This window comes from Vipera berus, assembly GCF_964194415.1.
Source record: "Vipera berus genome assembly, chromosome: 2".
NCBI classification, from domain to species: Eukaryota; Metazoa; Chordata; class Lepidosauria; order Squamata; family Viperidae; genus Vipera; species Vipera berus.
The window spans coordinates 187,982,438-188,003,879 of NC_138203.1; the positions used below are offsets into that span (position 1 = coordinate 187,982,438).

General features: G+C 38.7%; 1 protein-coding gene across 5 annotated transcripts in view; it reads left to right on the forward strand.

Annotated features, from left to right (window-relative positions):
• Positions 1-21,442, forward strand: part of TENM2 (teneurin transmembrane protein 2) — a gene marked incomplete at its 5' end in the record, with an annotated part of 970,964 nt that overhangs the window by 721,083 nt on the left and 228,439 nt on the right. For all 5 annotated transcript variants that reach the window (XM_081316730.1, XM_081316731.1, XM_081316732.1 and 2 more), the window contains one exon: positions 13,987-14,109. In XM_081316730.1, the coding sequence (XP_081172856.1) occupies positions 13,987-14,109 (123 nt within the window). The remainder of the gene's footprint in view (positions 1-13,986; positions 14,110-21,442) is intronic.

The following is a 21,442-nucleotide window of genomic DNA, read 5'->3' on the forward strand; positions in this document are numbered from 1 at the left end:
AGCATCCAAGGAGCTAGTTATAGTGCTGTACTCAAATCCACCACTAGATGTCATTCAAAGTCCATTTTCCACTCTTAAAACAAAGGGTTGATTTTTTATATTTCACCTCAATATTTTTTTCCAAAGAGAAAATCTTAACAATTTACTCAGTTCTCAGATTTATCAAAACTGTAGCCTTGTATTACATTCACTTCAGTATTGTGTATTTCTGTTCCACATAAAAATTTTAAAATGCTGCTTCCGTTCACATCCAGAGGTTTTAAACTTCTTGGGAGCCTTTCCGGGAAATTCAGTTGTAAAATAGTAAAGAAAGGATCAATATTATCACCCAGTCCAAACATGCTGTTCACAGTGTGCTAATTAATGCTTTTGTTCTTCAGTTGTCAGCAGGTAATGGCTGGCCACAGAGGTGTGGCTGGTCTTTCCCTGCCAGTTTAGATGGCTTTCTTTGGATCAATTGGAGAGACCACTGTCTCTCCGTGATCAACAAGGCACCCCTCCTTATTCATCGCCTCTTTGGGGCAACTTTAGGCCCTTTTCAGGGCCCCCAGCAGAGTGAAATCAGGAGCGTCACATCTTGCTGTGACACAAAACCAGAAGTCGCCATTGCCAGGTCTTGTTCTTACCTGTTTTCTTCCTATATTTTTTTTTAATGTAATGGCTACGTAATACTTATTAATATCTCTCTTCCTATCTTGATTTGGTCTTTCTAGTAAGCTAGTTTGGTCTCTTTGGGCCCTCACTTAATCTTCTGCATCCTTCCCTCACTCTTCCTTCTCTTAGTATATATCAGATTTGCTCCAGAGAGCCCCCATCCTTCATCTTACCTTTGATTGGCAGATACTATTCTACCAGGAGAAAAATATTATTGTACATAACTTCTTCTCCAGAGTTGTGCCTTAAATATTTAGCAACGCTTTGGAAAAATGAAATAAACCTTTATAACTTGAAATATTTTTCAGTTTACACAGACTAAACTTTACTTATATCATGCTCTTCTTGCCTTACTTGTTACTGTAACTTGCATAATTAATTTTCCCTAATATTATAGTTATTATTTGTAAGTGTGTGGATACAAAAGTGTAGTAAACTGTCATTGACTATTCCATTAGTAGAAAGGAAGCCTTGAATACAGCTCAATGGTTTCTTTATACAACAGTTTATACAACAAAAAAAGATGCTGAGGGTTTGGAAAAAAATTCAGCGAAGACCAATTAAGATGATCAAAGGCCTGGAGACTAAAACATACGAAGAATGGCTGCAGGACTTGGGCTTGGCTAGTCTAAAGAAAAGAAGAAATAGGGGTGACATGATAGCAGTATCCCAGTATTTGAGGGGCTACCACAAAGAAGAGGGGGTCACGTTATTCACCAAAGCACCAGAGGGCAGGACAAGAAACAATGGTTGGAAAATGACCAAAGAGAGATGCAACCTGCAATTAAAGAGAAACTTCCTGACAGTGAGGACAATTAATCAGTGGAATAGCTTGCCTCCAGAAACCGTAGGTGCTCCATCACTGGAGATTTTTAAAAAGAGGCTAGACAATCACCTATCTGAGATGGTATAGGTTCTCCTGCTTGAGCAGGGGGCTGGACTAGAAGACCTACAAGGTCCCTTCCAGCTCTATTCTATTCGATATCTTAAACAACAATTGGAAATTAATTTGAAGACCCTAGTAGAATGGCAACTGTTAATTAACTAATTCTGCCTTTCTCAATAATAAGAGTAGAAAACTGAGAGAGAAGAAGATGAGAAGAGGAAAATCATTATGTGAAATTCCACTGCCATAACATTGGATACCATGTACAGAAGAAAACATTTTGGTCCAGGTTGGGGGGGGGGGAAATAATATATTTCAAATGTTGGCACTCTGGTACTCAAGTAATCAACATTATGTCTATACCAAACAAAAGTATAGAAAGACTACTGACCCTTAATTTGTTAATTTTAATTCATAGAACCAATTTAATTATTTCATTTTTCACACATTTTAAACTTCCTGAAAAGGGAAAATTGGCTATGGCTCCTCTCTTGAAACAAAGCCTTGGTGGAGCAGTGGGCTGATGCCTCCTTAAGTAACACCAGCTGCCTGCAATTAGTGCAGGTTCGCATCCCACCAGGCTCAAGGTTGACTCAGCCTTCCATCCTTCCGAGGTAGGTAAAATGAGAACCCAGATTGTTGGGGGCAATAAACTGACTTTGTAATAATGCCGCTTGGGGTGTGTGTGAAAGCCCTAACAAGCAGGCATATACATAGAATGAAGGCTACTGCTAAGCTTGTAAGCCGCCCTGAGTCTTCGGAGAAGGGCGGGATATAAATGTAATAAAAATAAAATAAATAAAAATAAATAATAAAATAATAAAACAATAAAACAATAAAACAATAAAATAAGTACCATATTTCCAAGTATGGAAGCTTTAAAAAAAGTTGGTGGAGAGCAGAGATATTCCATTTTCCACCCAGAACTTCTCTCAGATAATTACACAACAGCAGGAACACTGTTTTACCACATACTTAGGCTAATGTTTAATCCTGTCTTGAGCGTGCTACAATAGTTCCAAATTTATATTGGGCACAAATGCACTTCCAGTAAAGGTGTACTATCTTAGACATTTCTCCAATGTTTTCCTAAAATATCTCTTTTACAATTCTGCACTTTCTCTGCTTCCTAGCCAATTTCAGTCCTGCTGAGAACAGTCAGAGAAACTGTCAAGTAAAAGTATAGCTGTTTCTTCTGCTCTTTAGGTGCATTTTAATCTCACCTTCTCTGCAGCTACAGTTTTGTCTAGCAATAGGAGTGCAAGAGTCTGGGCTCTTATTTAATAGAAGGCAAGTAGGAGGAAAGGCTGAATGTTAGAGAATTTCATGGGGGGTTAGACTGTGCCACTGCTGTTGCTCTGAAAGCTGGCTCTATGGTTACCCGGAGAAAAGGGTAAATTTGGGGCTAATTCTATCTTCAGGGCTTCTATTCAAGGCAGAGTTTAATTACATTGATTTGTTTTGTAATAACTAAAGAAGTGACCATCCCTTTTTTATTTTGTTTTCTTTCACTCATCTTACTTTCCCCACTACACATAAATTATTACTTGGAGTTCCATGGATGCCATGAAGTTAAAATACAAAATATAAGTTAAAATACAAGTTGGCAGCTGTTAAAAATATTATTTGACACTACCTTGTTTGCTGAACATGGCACCTCTGGTCCTGAAAATACAGGTAATCCTCAACTTACAACCATAATCAAGCCCAGCATTTCTGTTGCTAAACAAAACATTTGCAATTCTACAACCAGTGAATCACTGCAACTGTTAATAACACAGTTGTTAAGTGAATCTAGGTTCCCCACTGAGGGTTGCAAAAGGCGATCACGTGACCCCAGGACACTGCAACCATCACAAGCATGAGTCAGTTGCTAAGCATCTGACCATGGGGATGTCACAACAGTCATAAGTGTAAAAAACGGTCCTAAGTCACTTTTCCCCGGTGCTGATGTAACTTTGAATGGTCACTGCTGTGAGTCAAGGACTACCTGTACTTTTGGAAATGAGTAATTGGATTGTGGGCTCTCTCTATATATATATTTATATTTGCAAACTCTCCTTCTCTATTCAGGTCTTGTAGCCCAAGGTATCTCTTGGCAAAGGAAGTTGTTTCTTGAATCTTAAGGTTGCCACAGAAGCAGCCTCATTGTATATGATTTCAGGAACCGATGAGTCTTGTTCCAATTTTCTTCTCTCTGTACAATCTAACGACTGTCATGAGAATAGATGAATTGTGCCACTGCTTTATGCTTCTTTTGCACAGCTTTGTCATAAGATATCAAATTCTGAATGCAGCATGCAGGGCTGTTATCATTCTTGTGTCAAAAATTGCATTGGAGAAGTGGCACAAAATCAAAACATTTCTGCACGGAGGACTGAAGGGAAGAAATACAAAAAGAGAATAAAACAGAAGTTTGGTCTCCTTGCTGTCAAGCACTAGATCGAGTAGTAATGCTAATACAGGTTGTTACTATTGTTCTATCTCTTTTTAAGCATGCTATCTGTTGGTGCTTCAGGAAATTTGAAAACAGATCATCTTTTTTTAAAAAAACAACAACTGCTATATAATTCCAAGTGTGTGTAAGCTTTGCAAGTATTTTGTAAGCAAAAAAACACTGGAATTGGACTTGGATAGCTAAATTTTTAAAGCACTGTGTGGGTAATAGAGAAATTCCATTACTACTAATAAGATTTCCCCTTCATGGATTACTGCCTTGTCGTGGCGAAGGGGCTTGCGTAATTCAATGAAGCTATGAGCTATGCTGTGCAGGGCCACCCAAGACGGAAAGGTCATAGCAGAGAGTTCTGACAAAACGTGATCCACTGGAGAAGGAAATGGCAAACCACTCCAGTATCTTTGCCATGAAAACCCTATGGACAGTACTAAAAGGCAAAACTATATGACGCTGGAAGATGAGCCCCTCAGGTCGGAAGGCGTCCAATATGCTACTGGGGAAGAGCAGAGGACTAGTACTAGTAGCGCCAGAAAGAATGAAGCGACTGGGCCAAAGCCGAAAGGACGCTCAGCTGTGGATATGTCTGGTGGTGAAAGGAAAGTCCGATGCTGTAAAGATTTTTTCTCCATAGGAACCTGGAATGTAAGATCCATGAATCAAGGCAAGCTGGACGTGGTCAAACAAGAGATGACAAGACTAAACATCGACATCTTAGGTATCAGCGAACTAAAATGGACAGGAATGGGTGAATTTAATTCAGATGACCATCAGGTATACTACTGCGGGCAAGAATCCCTCAGAAGAAATGGAGTAGCCTTCATAGTCAATAAAAAAATAGGAAAAGCAGTACTGGGATACAATCCTCAAAATGACAGAATGATCTCAGTTCGAATCCAAGGCAAACCATTCAATATCACAGTAGTCCAAGTCTATGCCCCAACCACCAGTGCTGAAGAGGATGAAATTGACCGGTTCTATGAAGCCCTACAGCACCTTATAGAACTAACACCCAAAAATGATGTCCTTATCATCATGGGGGATTGGAATGCTAAAGTAGGAAGCCAAAAGATAACGGGAATAACAGGCAAGTTTGGCCTTGGAGTACAAAATGAAGCAGGGCACAGGCTGATAGAATTTTGTCAAGAGAATACGATGGTCATAGCAAACACTCTTTTCCAACAACCCAAGAGACGGCTTTACACATGGACATCACCAGACGGTCAACACAGAAATCAGATTGACTATATGCTCTGCAGCCAAAGATGGAGAAGCTCTATACAGTCAGTAAAAACAAGACCAGGAGCTGACTGTGGCTCAGACCATGAGCTTCTTGTTGCAAAGTTTAGGCTTAAATTAAAGAAAGTAGGGAAAAGCGCTAGGCCAGTCAGGTATGAATTAAATCATATCCCTGTTGAATATACAGTAGAGGTGACAAATAGATTTAAGGAATTAGATCTGATAGACAGAGTGCCTGAAGAACTATGGACAGAGGTTCGCAACATTGTACAACAGGTAGCAACCAAAACCATCCCAAAGAAAAAGAAATGCAAGAAAGCAAAATGGCTGTCTGAGGAAGCTTTGCAAATAGCTGAGGAAAGGAGGGAAGCGAAAGGCAAGGGAGAAAAAGAAAGATACGCCCAGTTAAATGCAGAATTCCAAAGAATAGCTAGAAGAGATAAGAATGCCTTCTTAAATGAACAATGCAAAGAAATAGAAGAAAACAATAGAATAGGGAGGACCAGAGATCTTTTCAAGAAAATTGGAGAGATGAAAGGAACGTTTCATGCAAAAATGGGCATGATAAAGGACCAAAATGGCAGGGACCTAACAGAGGCAGAAGAGATTAAGAAGAGGTGGCAAAATTACACAGAAGAACTATACAAGAATGAGCTTAACGTCCCTGATAATCACAATGAGATGGTCACTGACCTCGAGCCAGACATCCTAGAATGTGAAGTGAAGTGGGCCTTAGAAAAGCTGAGCAACAACAAAGCTAGTGGAGGTGACAGTATTCCAGCTGAGCTATTCAAAATCTTAAAAGACGATGCAGTAAAAGTGCTACACTCAATTTGCCAGCAAATTTGGAAAACTCAACAGTGGCCACAGGATTGGAAAAGATCAGTTTACATTCCAATTCCAAAGAAAGGCAGTGCCAAAGAATGTTCAAACTATCGCACCATTGCACTCATTTCTCATGCTAGTAAAGTTATGCTTAAAATTCTACAAGCTAGACTCCAGCAGTATGTGGATCGAGAACTACCAGAAGTACAGGCAGGATTTCGAAGAGCCAGAGGAACTAGAGATCAAATTGCTAACATACGCTGGATCATGGAGAAAGCTAGAGAGTTCCAGAAAAACATCTACTTCTGCTTCATTGACTATGCTAAAGCCTTTGATTGTGTGGATCATAACAAACTCTGGCAAGTCCTTAAAGATATGGGCATACCAGACCATCTTATTTGTCTCTTGAGAAATCTATATGCGGGCCAAGAAGCAACTGTGAGAACTGGACACGGAACCACTGATTGGTTCAAAATTGGGAAAGGAGTCCGGCAAGGCTGTATACTGTCGCCTTGCCTATTTAACTTATATGCAGAGCACATCATGAGAAAGGCAGGGCTAGATGAATCAAAAGTTGGAATTAAGATTGCCGGAAGAAACATCAACAACCTAAGATATGCAGATGATACCACTCTAATGGCAGAAAGTGAAGAAGAACTAAAGAGCCTCTTGTTGCAGGTGAAGAAGGAGAGTGCAAAACTTGGGTTGAAACTAAACATTAAGAAAACCAAGATCATGGCATCCGGCCCTCTCAACTCCTGGCAAATAGATGGGGAAGAAATGGAGGTAGTGACAGATTTTATTTTCCTGGGCTCCAAGATCACTGCAGATGGGGACTGTAGCCAAGAAATTAAAAGACGCTTGCTCCTCGGGAGGAAAGCCATGGCAAATCTAGACAGCACACTAAAAAGCAGAGACATCACCCTGCCAACAAAAGTGCGTATAGTCAAGGCTATGGTCTTCCCAGTTGCAATGTATGGCAGTGAAAGTTGGACCATCAGAAAGGCTGAGCGCCAAAGAATTGAGGCCTTTGAACTATGGTGCTGGAGAAGACTCCTGCGAGTCCCTTGGACTGCAAGGCGATCAAACCGGTCAGTCCTAGAGGAGATCAACCCTGACTGCTCTTTAGAAGGCCAGATCCTGAAGCTAAAACTCAAATACTTTGGCCACCTAATGAGAAGGAAGGACTCACTGGAGAAGAGCCTAATGCTGGGAAAGATTGAGGGCAATAGAAGAAGGGGACGACAGAGAATGAGGTGGCTGGATGGAGTCACTGAAGCAGTAGGTGTGAGCCTAGATGGACTCCAGAAGATGGTAGAGGACAGGAAGGCCTGGAGGAACATTGTCCATAGGGTCGCGATGGGTCGGACACGACTTCGCAACTAACAACAACAACAACAACTAATAAGATTTATGGGTGTATCAGTTATGTACTGCTTTGAACATTCATTTATTCCATTCACACTACCCTGTTTGATGGGGAAATAAATAAATAAATAAATAAATAAATAAATAAATAAATAAATAAATAAATAAATAAAATGCCTATTTTTGAATTCAGTTTTTGCATTTGTTATCTAAAAATCTCTTCAATTTTGCAAAATTACATTGCAAATTACCAAATGGCTTCTGTTCCTAGTTTCCATGTCTGCTTATGTGTTTAAGAAATGAGAATCCAATTTTTTTTAAAAAAAAATACATAGAATTGATTGGAATTTGGACTTTCCTTTTCTCACTATTGTCATTAAGTGTTCCATTTATCTAATGACTGTTATCATGGATACATTGAAGGAAGAACTAATGTTTTTCTTTTTTTCTGTTCTCCCTACCTGATGACAGAAATAGTAGTAAGATCCAATCTGGGTCAGTCACTGGGACCAGAGGTTTACTCTTCTGAACTTTTGGATTCGTGCTGGAATCAATGCTGAGGGAATTTCTCTAATACTGAAATATGTGCTTTGGACTATGAATTGTATTTATGTGGTAATTTATCACCATCTTATCAAGCACTTAGGAGCCAAGGATTTGGCAGCACAAGGAAACAACAGCCAATCACCGGTCATCAACACACCAATCAACCAATAGGCAGGCACCACATAAATATAATTCATTGATTAGCTCAAAACACATATTCATGTAGAGAGAAGTTCACTGAGGATGGGCTCCAGCACAAATCCAAAAGTTTGGAACAGAAAGTCTCTGGTTCTAGTGACTGATTCAGACTGGATCTTGCAGCATTATCCTGGGACATCTATATTTGCTTTCATTTGTGAGAAATAGAAATGGAGAGATGAGAGTCAAATGGAAAGGATTCCTTTTCCCATTGCCTTTTATCTATCTCTACTTGATGCTTTGAAAAATTGAGGCTGAACATGAAGTAGAATTCAGTTTAAATTTATCAGCACAAGTGAACACTGACATGTTTTAATATAACGTAAACTTAGTATGACATAAAATACATAGTAAAATAATTTGCAATCTTTATTCTGAAACAATCTTCCATGTTGTTGTTGTTAGTTGCGAAGTAGTGTCCGACCCATTGCGACCCCATGGACAACATTCCTCGAGGCCTTCCTGTCCTCTACCATCTTCTGGAGTCCCTTTAAGCTCATGCCTACTGCTTCAGTGACTCCATCCAGCCACCTCATTCTCTGTCATCCCCTTCTTCTCTTGCCCTCAATCTTTCGCAGCATTAGGCTCTTCTCCAGTGAGTCCTTCCTTCTCATTAGGTGACCAAAGTATTTGAATTTCAAATCTTCCATAGTGAAAGAGAATTTACTTATAAATGTGTACATATTTGCAGCTTTCCTTGCATTGTCATTATAGTTCAAAATATAATTAGTTCCAATGTTTTGTTTTTAATTGTAGACATGGACTAAGGCATCCTTTAGATTAGGGTTGTCAAACTCGCAACATCACATGACGTGTTGCGATGTATCACAACTTTTTTGCCATTGCCGGCAATGTGGTGGACATGGTTTCCTTATGATGCATCTGGCCTGAGGCCGGCAATTTGACACCCATGCTTTAGATTGACAACCTCTCAGTGTACACTCAGTGTACACTCTCATATAATTACTATTTAACCACTATCATCTGTGCCGTATAAGTCTTAATGTTTATGCTTTGTGCATTCCCAGTATAACTAAAATTGGCCTTGAGCCATTTGCTTAATATGTGCTGAGTTATCAGATGAGTGTGAAGATTTAACTTTAGAACTCAGATACCTAGCAGATTTCTCACAATTGGTTCTGAAGCCCACAAAAATCAGCCTGAGGTACAGGCAAAAAGGTGTTTATGACAAAATCTTTCAGACATTTGATTCTGTAGACCTTTTGGGTGGCTCCAAGCATCCAAACAATTGCATGGTTGGGAACTGGATGAATAGGGCAAAGCCAAGTATGTTACACTGTGATATAAAAGCATCTCAAAGCTATTCAGAAGGCATGTGGACCGGTGAATATACTAAAGGAATCTGCTGATCCTTAAAAGGTCCTTGAGTCTTCACAGGCAGCTAAGAGAAGAGACTTCTGAACAGATGTCAGGATTTATAGGTCAAACAGACAAGACAGATTTTACTAGTTAGCTTCCAGACTCCAAAACTGAACTCTGATTAGTTTTACTGAACAGCAAAAAAAAAAAAGTTTGAAAAATAACAGCATTCATTTATTTCAGTCCTAATGTTTAACAAAATATTTTAGCCACTTAGCAGCAATATATTGAGCAACATTTTCACCATTTAAACATTCTTTGTATAGTTTGCAATTACTTGTAGCTCCAATTATGTTTTTTTCCCTTTGGTGTCTCATTAGTTCTTTTTTAGAAAGATGTTTTGAACCCATCATGTAAAACTGTTTTGTTATACAATTTACTGAGAACCCTTCTTTCTATATTTATCTTTTTATATCCTTTTGGTGCACTTCAGAGCAGCTCCTCCTCCATGCTTTTAGTCTGTAGTCTTGGTATTAATTTTTATGGAGCGATCTTACTGTTTTAACATTATATATTTTGTTTACAGTCCTAGTTTTTAATTACTTTATAGGTCTTATGTGTTTCAGTGCTATTACTGAAATGGGTATAATTTTTTCAGATTGTATTTTATGTTTGTCTATTATCGAAATGCGGATTTGATTGAACTGCTTCATTTTGTTATCCATAAAAATAAAAATCTAGTATCTCCTGAGCCACTTGGACAATGACAGATTTATCTCTTTTCCTTTGAGATGAAAAGTGTGTAATTTCTGCTCTTGTTATATGCTGACAGTGCTGATCCTTAAAAGGATGAGGGGGGGAGGAATCAGCTCTTGGTAACCCTCTCTGTCAACACAACATGTTGCTGGCTACTCTGTTTACACAAGCAGACATGTATGTCACTCCACATATTTCATCTAATAATTATTGATTGGCTGTTCATCCTTTACCAGGCACTTTTGTGTGAGAACAGTTTAGTGATGCCCCACAAAGCTCCAGTGACCTCTCTGTGTGAAAGGACATGATCTCTTGTTTCCTGAGGATCTCCTTTTATTATTGCTTAGTGCCTCTGCAGTTGTGTGGCTAGTCAACAGCAGGAGCTGCTGAAATGAAATTCAGTTTGACTATCTTCATTGTGGTCTATTTGATTTCCAGCACCTCTTCTCAGACCAGGTGTAGCTCTTTTTATTGAAGGATTTACTTACTCCAACATTATTAGGAAATTTCATCAGGTAGCCATTTTGCCACTGTGGTATTCATATTTTTGAACATGACTGATTCTCCTAGACAGGATGGAAGGTAAAGATGTCAGGCCTGGACTGGTTTCACTACCCTGTGTTCAGCTGGCCTTTTATCCTGACCCTGCTATTCCATTCTCTCTTGAGAAGGTCTTGTCCGGGGTGATGAATTGTGTTCTTCCTGAACTTAGGCATAAATACCATTGAAGGTGAGGCCTCCAAATTTATTTCACTTGTGAGCTCTGCCATATTTAAATCAAAGAGTCTGGAGACATTCCTCTGAAAAATTAACCGATTGTGTTTCTGTTTTCCGGTCTACAACTATTTGATCCCTTGCAAGACATAAATGTGAATTTTAATAGAACTATTTAGTATGTAACTGATTATAACCAAGTGCTGGTGGTGGTGACAATATGACTTTAAGTGATGATGGCTCTTGTGAAGTACTTGCAAGCTCAGTATGTGGGCTCAGTAATTCAAAGACCATTTAATTACAATAGAGACAATAAGTCTGACTTTAATTGTGCATCTAAATAATGAGGCATGAATCTCAAGCTGTAGATTTTGATATACTGGAAGGTCAGTTCTTCTGTGAGTTTTCAAAAATAAAATATCAGACAGTTCTCAGGGATTCAGGCTCTGTGTATGCACTTTGCTCTAATGTAGAGAGACTTAGTCAACTTCTCAGGCTCACCTCTTTTCTTCTAGGCAGGTAACAGTATGGGGAAAAGAACTGAGAGCAAATGTCAGAACTATTGTCTTCTGCTGTCCCAGGGAAGTATATCAGAGGGCTGTTCCACCCAGGCACTGGTTTAATTTCTCATTGTAATATGGTAATATTGTTCTGCTGCTCCTACTGTTCCTCCATCCTTGCTCATTTTGAGCCAGATTGGTTCCAATGGTTAAGGCACCAGGCTAGAAACCAGGAGACTATGAGTTCTAGTCCTGCATCAGGCATGGAAGTCAGCTGGGTGACTTTGGGCCAGTCGCTCCCTCTCAGGCTAAATTGCCTCACAGGATTGTCATTGTGGGGAAAATAGGAGAAGGAAGGAATGTCAGGTGTGCCACCTTTTATTATTTACAACACTAATAAAGGAATTTAAAAATATATGTAATAAAAATAATAATAACATAAATGTTGTCTGCTCTCTCTCCTCTGGCTTGCCAGTCAGTGGGTGTAAAAAATAGCAGCAAGCTGATATCTCACTTACAGTATATCATCACCGTTCCTTCCCTAGATTTTGTAGTAAAAGGAAAAGAAAATAGCTACTGATGCAGCAGCCAGCCTTCAGAGCAACTGAGCAGCTAAAAAAAAAGATATTGCGAAGGCATACTTTTTTGCCTTGGTTGTACCTTGGTTTCAGAGGGAGCAGTAATGCAGCAGAGCAGAAAGATAGGAAGTTCACCAGTAGGAAACAACACACACTCTATCTCTGGGGAAAACACTGGAAAACTGTCTCCAGAGAATTCTTTGAAGTAAAGGTTCGGGTTATAATGCAGAAATCTATGCAAGCTTGATATCAGCAGAGAGACATGGATGGAGCACCAGTCCAGTTTGGGAGAAGATTACATGTAAAAGAAGCCAGAAGAGGGAATTTTTAGCAAGGGAATTCTACAGTATATTTTGCAGCCCAGAATATGATCATCTTGGTATTACAGAATGTATCTTTTATTTCCTGCTCAAGTTTATCAATCATAGGGATTTTCGCCATGAAATCTGTCTTTATGTATGCATACGTACATATATGCAAGTTATAAGTAATCTCACCTATGGTTTTCTATAAGCAGCTTTCTGGAGTTTAAATAAACACAGTGTAAATCAGAGGTCTTCAGACTTGGCCCTTTTATGACTTGTGGACTTCAACTCCCAGAATTCCTCAGCCAGGAGTTGAGGTCCACAAGTCATAGAAGGGCCAGGTTTGAAGACCCCTGTTGTAAATAAAGAAGCAAAATGCAGTCCAGACAAATCACTTTAGGCAGAAAAGAAAAGAAAATTGCAATTACAACTTAAATTGAAACCAAGGGCAGTTCTAAATATGAAGTGTCACATGGACATCTAAGGATTCAAACTCTTGTTGATCGATTTTAATATTAATAAATTTTGATTTTGTGTTGTTAAACAATTCATCTAATATGCACTCCTCTGATATGCATTTAAAAACATTTAAAGGAAGAGGTTGTATACAAAAATATGCTATCACAGAAAAAATTGTGGCTGAGTCATATACTCCAGGGTGAGTTCACACCGTATCCAAAGACTAGCCTGATTTTGTTGGAAAACAAACAACAGCAAGGATGTGAACTGAAATGATATACAGAGGACACATTACTCACTTCTTTTAGAAAGGTAAAAGTAGTTCTTTATGTTTTCAAAAGGCTTAAAAATACTGTAAGATCTACTGAACACGCAATAGAATTGAACAAAATAAATGCAAGGCTACTACTAAAAAAGTATGTCCCACTATAACTTATCATTTTCAATTCTTAAAAACAATTAAGTTACTGCCACAGCTATTTTTCACATAAGTTGATTTCCTGACTTTTCCCCCCCATAAACATAACAACCCTGTCACGAAACAACTTTTGCTTAAAAGACAAATGTTTTTTCATAGTGCTATTGAAATATGTTAAATTTAAGTCTGGATATGATAAAAACAGAGACTGTTTACTTCACACGTTTAAGTCTAGGCAACTCTTAGCTTTCTAGCATATGCCTGGTCTTGTTTATTCAGCAGTAAATCCACTTAGAGCAGGGGTGTCAAACTGCCAGCCCATGGGCTGGATGTGGCACACCAAAACCACACCCACCCAATTGCCGGCAATAGGGAAAAAGTCGCAATACGTTGTGACACGTCACATGATGTCATGAATTTGACACCTGTGACTTAGAGAAACTGATCTCTAGCAAGGCATATATAGTACTGCAATCTTTGTAGACCAAAAGAAAAAGAAATAATTGTTCTGAGTCAATTCTTCCTAGCAGGCAATTAAGAAAGATGCAATTAATTTTAATGTTATAAGAAAGTGACACATGTGTATATGTGTTGTCTAATATTTTTTTTACTCCCTTGTGTAGTAATTCAAGAAATGTAAAATGTGTGTGGGTGTCTCTGTGTCTAGGAGGAGATGTCCATTTAAAGAGGTTACCTTTTCCCTCTCAACTTCAATAATAAATGCCTTGTATGTTTATTTTTTTCCTGGCTTTCTGTGTCTTTCAGCAATGCATATGCTTGGGCTAAATTGGCAGCTACAACCAGCAGATGGACACACCTTTAACAATGGAATAAGGACAGGCTTGCCAGGTTCTGAAGATGTAGCAACCATGCCATCTGGAGGTAAAGGTGAGGACGAGCTGCATCTTTTGCTCTTAAAAAAACTCTGAAACCTAAAATCAATTGTCCCTGCATTGCAACTTAAATTTAAAACAATTACATTAGAAATAGAAACCTAGTCATTTGAAGGATTTGATTGCAACAGTTCTTGCTTGTGAAGTTTTCCTGGTTGGGTAGATTATTTTCAGGGCAAGTTTGGCTACAAGCCTGCTTAATTGTAATAGTTTGAATAAGAGCCTTATTTTGAATACTGTCTTCCAACAGAGAGATTCAGAAGATCTTTTCACATTAACCAAGTCCAGTTTACCTATGCCTCCTTTTAAAAGAAAGAGATTATGTCTTCCTTTCCTTCATCCTTATGTGAAAACTAAAAAAGCAAGGATTTTGCAAGAAAGCAGAATAATCTCTTTTTTTTAACCAATCAGCACTTTTCAAATGAAATTGTAGATTTTTTTTTTATTTTTAAAACTATATAAGGACTTTTAAATAAATGGAAATGTTATTAGTTGGCTTAGTGGTTAAGGTTCCAAAGTAGAAACTATGAGATTGTGAGTTCTAGTGCCACCTTAGGCATGAAAGCTGAACCAGTCATTCTCTCTCAACTTGGGACATCAGTTTGGGCGACAATCTGATCAACCAATTCCTGTCACAACCAATGGATCAACACTTGGTTGATTTTAAAAGAGTTGATACGGCAGTTGTGCAACAGAAATTTCATTCAGAGTGAACAAGGCTGAAAGACACGTCATATGTTGAACTTCTGCCTATTGCTGATGCTAAAGATGCTTGAGCTTTTTTTAGAGGGGAAGGAGAAAAAGAGAGGAAACAAGTATTTGGCAAAGATTATGGATTTCGGACCTTCTGAATATAAACAGTTTGTGTCATTTCACTAAGTAGTAGTGTAAATAAAGGCTTGGGAAAATATTATAATGGAATCCATATACCTCAGTTGTGCAGTGGTTAAAAAAAACAGGTCCCAAAAGTGTGGACATGGTGGCAGAAGAAAGTGTGAAAAGTTGCTGCTTTTTTTTTTCTTGCTTCAATTTATTTAAGGCTAATATTACCAGAATAGCAGTTTTTAAGATGCCTTCTGTCAAGTTTTAGGCCCATCAACTATTTCAGACTTTGCTTTCTTTGGCTGGGCAGAATGACCTGTCATAACTGAGAGAACCCAGGAGGAGGAAATGTCCAGAAGCTAGTTTTGTTAAAATAATAATAGGGAGGCACACCCATATGTTTACCTTAAAAATATGTCCCTGTGCAATAAAGCTGATTTTTGCAGAATGTCATGCAGAATGGAACAATCCAATTAGGTGTGCACATTTAGCTATGGGATATCATATTGAAAAACAGTAAATTAAAAACAGAAAATATGAATAAATATAATATGTTAACCTGTGTGTATGTATGTATACATACACAACCATAATTTATGCATGAGTAAACTATATATTATCCCTTGGGATTGGTATGAAACAGGAATTATATCTAGCAGGACTCAGGAGACAGGCCATTTCTGGCTTTGGGACCTGCTCATCATTTCCCCACAGGTAAGAATGGCCCATGTTTGGTAGCTCCTAGGAATACCTGAAATTGTTGCTATGCCAACAGATCTCAGGGAAGCAGAAATGTGTTGAGATAGCTATGGGTTGAGTATGTAACACCAAAGATACTTTCTTCTAGTCCTTTTTAAATAAGAACATAAGATCATATGTTTTATGATTTGTTTTCACTGTAGTCACCCAAAATCATGTTCTGTGAGTTGTATGGCTATATATAAGTGAGGAATGAACAAGTAAACTTTGGGGAAAGGAAATATCTGAAATAGGAAAGTAATTTTGCCTTACATTGTGTTTGCATTTCTCTATATAACCTGGGAAGTTCTGGTTAGAAAAAATGTTGATGCATCTATAAGAATCAGAGAGGGAAATACAAAGAACCAACAAATCTGACATTTATTTTAATTGATGTTTCAAATCTTTGTGTGGTTTGCAGTCTTGACAAGTTTTGGCATTAGTATTACTATGCAGACATTTGTAAACTATTCAGAACTGGTTTCTAAATGTGGTTCCCAAGTGAAAAGTGAAAAGTACAGGTCTCAAGACGTCTGGGTTTTGCACCATAGCATATGGCTGCGGGATTGTGGAGCTCTGCACCCCATGGCTGATTTTGCCCTGCCAGGGTACCCTAAATGGGTCTGAAGTCACCCTGGAGAGACGACGAAGGAAGAGGTGTGCCCTGATGATCACGGAATGACGGCAGTCATACCATTCGATCCAGGGGAAGCCCTCTAACCCAACAGGAGAAAGGCTAGCTGCACACCAGCATCTAGCCCAAGCTACTTGCAGCCGAAGTCCAAGAACCTGAACCAAAACAACAGTGAACAGCGTGCTTGGAACTGGTGAGAGTATCGGTCTTCTTTCCTCTACTTTGTAACTAAGTCCTTGGGCAAGATCCCCAAAGTAACAAAGTAAGAAGACCTCTGATAGTCAAGGGAGGGGACTACACCCTGCACTCCCTCATAGAAGGAAGTGGTGAATTAACCTTTAAGGGGGAAAGAAATATACTGAAATCAAAGTTAAATACTACAGTCTGGATAAATCTAGAAATCAAAAAATAACTGCTAAAATTATACCTTAAAGGGTTTTGATGAAACTATAAAAATAATAATAAATGATAATATTTTTTGTCTGAAAATAAACAATTACTGACACCTAGTGGAGAACTAGAGCATAGAACATTAACAACACTGACTCAGAAATTGGCAAGACACCCAGAAACAAAGAATAATCTGTTCCCTTGAACTTTAATAACCCTCAGAAGACAGTTGGTGGGAACAAAGAAAGAATACATACTGGGCCAGCCATAAGATTAAAAAGTGTCTGAAGGAAAAGAAATATTCTGACTGTTGTCTAAACTCAAGGATTGTTACTGTAAAAAAATCAATAGAACATTTTTTTAAAAAAAAAACTACAGGTCTCCAAATAACCAAATGAGAATAATCAACAGGAAGAGTGCATATTTTCAAAAATATATTTAAAGCTCATTTTTAGGTTTATTTTTATTTATTTATTTATTTTATTTAGATTTATATACCGCCCTTTCCCGAAGGACTCAGGGCGGTTTACAGGGCATGTAAAAAAAAGTCAATACAAACGTTAAAACAAATTAAAAGAGATTAATTGTTTTAAAATAATTATTTTAAAAATGTCTCTTTTTTTGTTCTTGTTTCTGTAAATCCATAAGCAATTTCATAAATGCATCAGATGACAGCAGGCAACATACATTGGCAACATCCACAGGAAACCTTTCTAGTTCACAGTTTTGATGCCAAGATCACTTAATTTCTAAAAATGTCCAGTATTTCACACATATCTTCCTAAAAAGTGTTAACATGCTATCTTCAATTTATATTGAAAATAAAGGTATTATAAAAACATAAATGGAAATGTAAGATGCAAGCATTTAGAGAATAAGCCAGAAAAATACTGAGTTATTTGGTTTTAAATGTCACATATAACCATGGTTTATTTTACTTAAAATTTGATAACTACATTAGATTCACATTACGTACTAATCTATGTATTAATCCAGGGCTTTTCAACCTTTTCGCCCATTGTACCACTTTGAGGATATGGCAATATCCAAGTACCATCAGTTGCCTAGCAAGGTGTCAAAAACTTGCCTCCCGCCAAAAAAGGAAAAAAAGTGATGAAGTACAGGTAGTCCTCGTCTTACAACAGTTCACTTAGTGACTGTTCAAAGTTACAATGGCACTGAAAAAAGTGCCCCCCAAGCCACAGCCGAGCAAGACACTTGCCTGCCTGCCTGGCGGCGCTCTTCCTCCAGTCTGAGGTTTTCATTGTTGTGAGCATTTCTGTTGAGTATTGGCAGTGGGGGTGGGGTGGAGAAGAGTTTGGTTTTTATTCCCCCGCCATCTGCTGAGTGGTTGCAGCAGGTTTCAGTCACTTCACATGACCCTGGGACACTCTGACCATCATAAATATGAATCAGTTGCCAAGCATCTGAATGTAAATCACAAGACTCTGGAGATGCTGCATCATTCCACCGGATTGGTCCCTTTTTCTGGGCTCAGAAGCACCAGGATCAGCGCTGAGCTCCAGCTGGAGCCTGGTGCTGATCCTGGCACTTCCACTGAGCCCTGACAGCCCCAAAGAAGCACTGATCCTGGTGATTTTGCTGAGCTCTGACAGCCCTGCAGTTCGGGCCATCTCTCACTCAGGCTTGTGCGGTTCAGCTCATTCCCCTCCCCCGCTACCACTTTTCTAGGATGCTCACGTACCATCTGCCAGATGCCAATGTACCACAGGTGGTACCCATACCACTGGTTGAAAAGCCCTGTACTAATCTACAATCAAATCAACGTTATGCCTGGATGAGAGCCCTTCTCCTACTGTTTTTATGAAACATAAAATAGAAACCCATAACATTTCAAATCCTGTAAATCTACTTCATTTGCCAACTCAGTATATTTAGTCCTGTTTTTAGATTACTTTCAATCAATATACACAATATTTTGTGGGATGCTTCATCTTATTAAATGATTTATTGAGTAAATTACATTTTAGAGTACATAAAAATGCAGAGCAAAATATGAATTCATGTGAGACTGAAAAGTGATCAGGCTCCTGAATTTTTGAGCACTATGCTTTCAAGATTACAGTTATTAATCCATATTGTTATATTAGTATATTACTTTTGGCTTGCAAAGAGCATTTGTTTTCTTCATTCATGTTGCATTAACTTTATATTGTATAAAGTTGTGTATAGAATAGAATAGAATAGAATAGAATAGAATAGAATAGAATAGAATAGAATAGAATAGAATAGAATAGAATAGAATAGAATAGAATAGAATAGAATAGAATAGAATCTAGGTGGTCTTCTAGTCCAACCCCCTGTTCAAGCAGGAGACCCTATACCATTTCAGACAAATGGCTATCCAGTTTCTTTTTGAAAGCCTCCAGTGATGGAGCACCCACAACTTTTGAAAGCAAGTTATTCCAACGTCTCTCACCATTAGGAAATTTCTCCTTAGTTTTAGGTTGCTTCTCTCCTTGGTTAGTTTCCATCTATTGTTTCTTGGCTTGCCTTTTGGTGCTTTGGAAAGTAGTTTGCTCCCTTGTCAGAGCTCCTCAAATATCGGAATACTGCTATAATGTCTCACCTTGTTCTTCTTTTCTCTAGACGAGATATAGCCAGTTCCTCATACCATTCTTCATATGTTTTAGCCTCCAGCTCCCTAATCATTCTTGTTGCTCTTTTTTGCACTCTTTCCAGACTCAACATCTTTTTTTTTTATATTCTGATGACCAGAACTGGATGCAGTATTCCAAATGTGGTCTTACTAAGGGTTTGTAAAGTGGTACTAGCACTTTACATGATCTTGATTCTATCCCTGTATTAATTGCAGCCTAGGATTGAATAGACTTTTTTGGCTAATATTTTGGCACATTGTTGGCTAATATTTAAATGCTTGTCCACTAGGACTCCAAGGTTCCTCTCACATCACTGGCATTAAGCCAGGTTTCACCTAGTCTGTACCTATACAGTTGATTTTTCTAGCCTAAGTGTAAAACCTAATTTTTATCTATGTTGAATTTCATTTTGTTAGACAAAGCCCAATGTTGAAACCCCTTCATGGATTACTGCCTTGTCATGGCGAAGGGGCTTGCGTAATTCAATGAAGCTATGAGCTATGCCGTGCAGGGCCACCCAAGATGGACAGGTTGTAGCAGAGAGTTCTGACAAAACGTGATCCACTGGAGAAGGAAATGGCAACCCACTCCAGTATCTTTGCCATGAAAACCCCATGGACAGTACCAAAAGGAAAAAAGATATGACGCTGGAAGATGAGCCCCTCAGGTCGGAAGGCATCCAATGCGCTACTGGGGAAGAGCAGAGGGCTAGTACTAGTAGCACCAGAAAGAATGAAGCAACGGGGCCAAAGCCAAAAGGATGCTCAGCTGTGGATGTATCTGGTGGTGAAAGGAAAGTCCAATGCTGTAAAGATTTTTTCTCCATAGGAACCTGGAATGTAAGATCCATGAATCAAGGAAAGCTGGACGTGGTGAAAGGAGATGAAAAGACTGAACATCGACATCTTAGGAATCAGCGAACTAAAATGGACAGAAATGGGTGAATTTAATTCAGATGACCATCAGGTATACTAGTGCGGGCAAGAATCCCTCAGAAGAAATGGAGTAGCCTTCATAGTCAATAAAAGAGTAGGAAAAGCAATACTGGGATACAATCCTCAAAATGACAGAATGATCTCAGTTCGAATCCAAGTTAAACCATTCAATATCACAGTAGTCCAAGTCTATGCCCCAACCACCGGTGCTGAAGAGGATGAAATTGACCGGTTCTATGAAGCCTTACAGCACCTTATAGAACTAACACCAAAAAATGATGTCCTTATCATCATGGGGGATTGGAATGCTAAAGCAGGAAGCCAAAAGATAACTGAAATAACAGGCAAGTTTGGCCTTGCAGTACAAAATGAAGCAGGGCACAGGCTGATAGAATTTTGTCAAGAGAATACGATGGTCATAGCAAACACTCTTTTCCAACAAACCAAGAGACAGCTCTACACATGGACATCACCAGACAGTCAACACAGAAATCAGATTGACTATGTGCTCTGCAGCCAAAGATGGAGAAGCTCTATACAGTCAGTAAAAACAAGACCAGGAGCTGACTGTGGCTCAGACCATGAGCTTCTCGTTGCAAAATTTAGGCTTAAACTGAAGAAAGTAGGGAAAAGCACTAGACCATTCAGGTATGAGTTAAATCATATCCCTGTTGAATATACAGTAGAGGTGACAAATAGATTTAAGGAATTAGATTTGATAGACAGAGTGCCTGAAGAACTATGGACAGAGGTTCGTAACATTGTACAAGAGGTAGCAACTAAAACCATTCCAAAGAAAAAGAAATACAAGAAAGCAAAATGGCTGTCTGAGGAAGTTTTGCAAATAGCTGAGGAAAGGAGGGAAGCAAAAGGCAAGGGAGAAAAAGAAAGATACGCCCAATTAAATGCAGAATTCCAAAGAATAGCTAGAAGAGATAAGAATGCCTTCTTAAATGAACAGTGCAAAGAAATAGAAGAAAACAATAGAATAGGGAGGACCAGAGAACTCTTCAAAAAAATTGGAGAGATGAAGGGAACATTTCATGCAAAAATGGGCATGATAAAGAAGAAGTGGCAAAATTACACAGAAAAACTGTACAAGAATGAGCTTAACATCCCTTTTAACGACAATGAGGTGGTCACTGACCTTGAGCCAGACATCCTAGAATGAGAAGTGAAGTGGGCCTT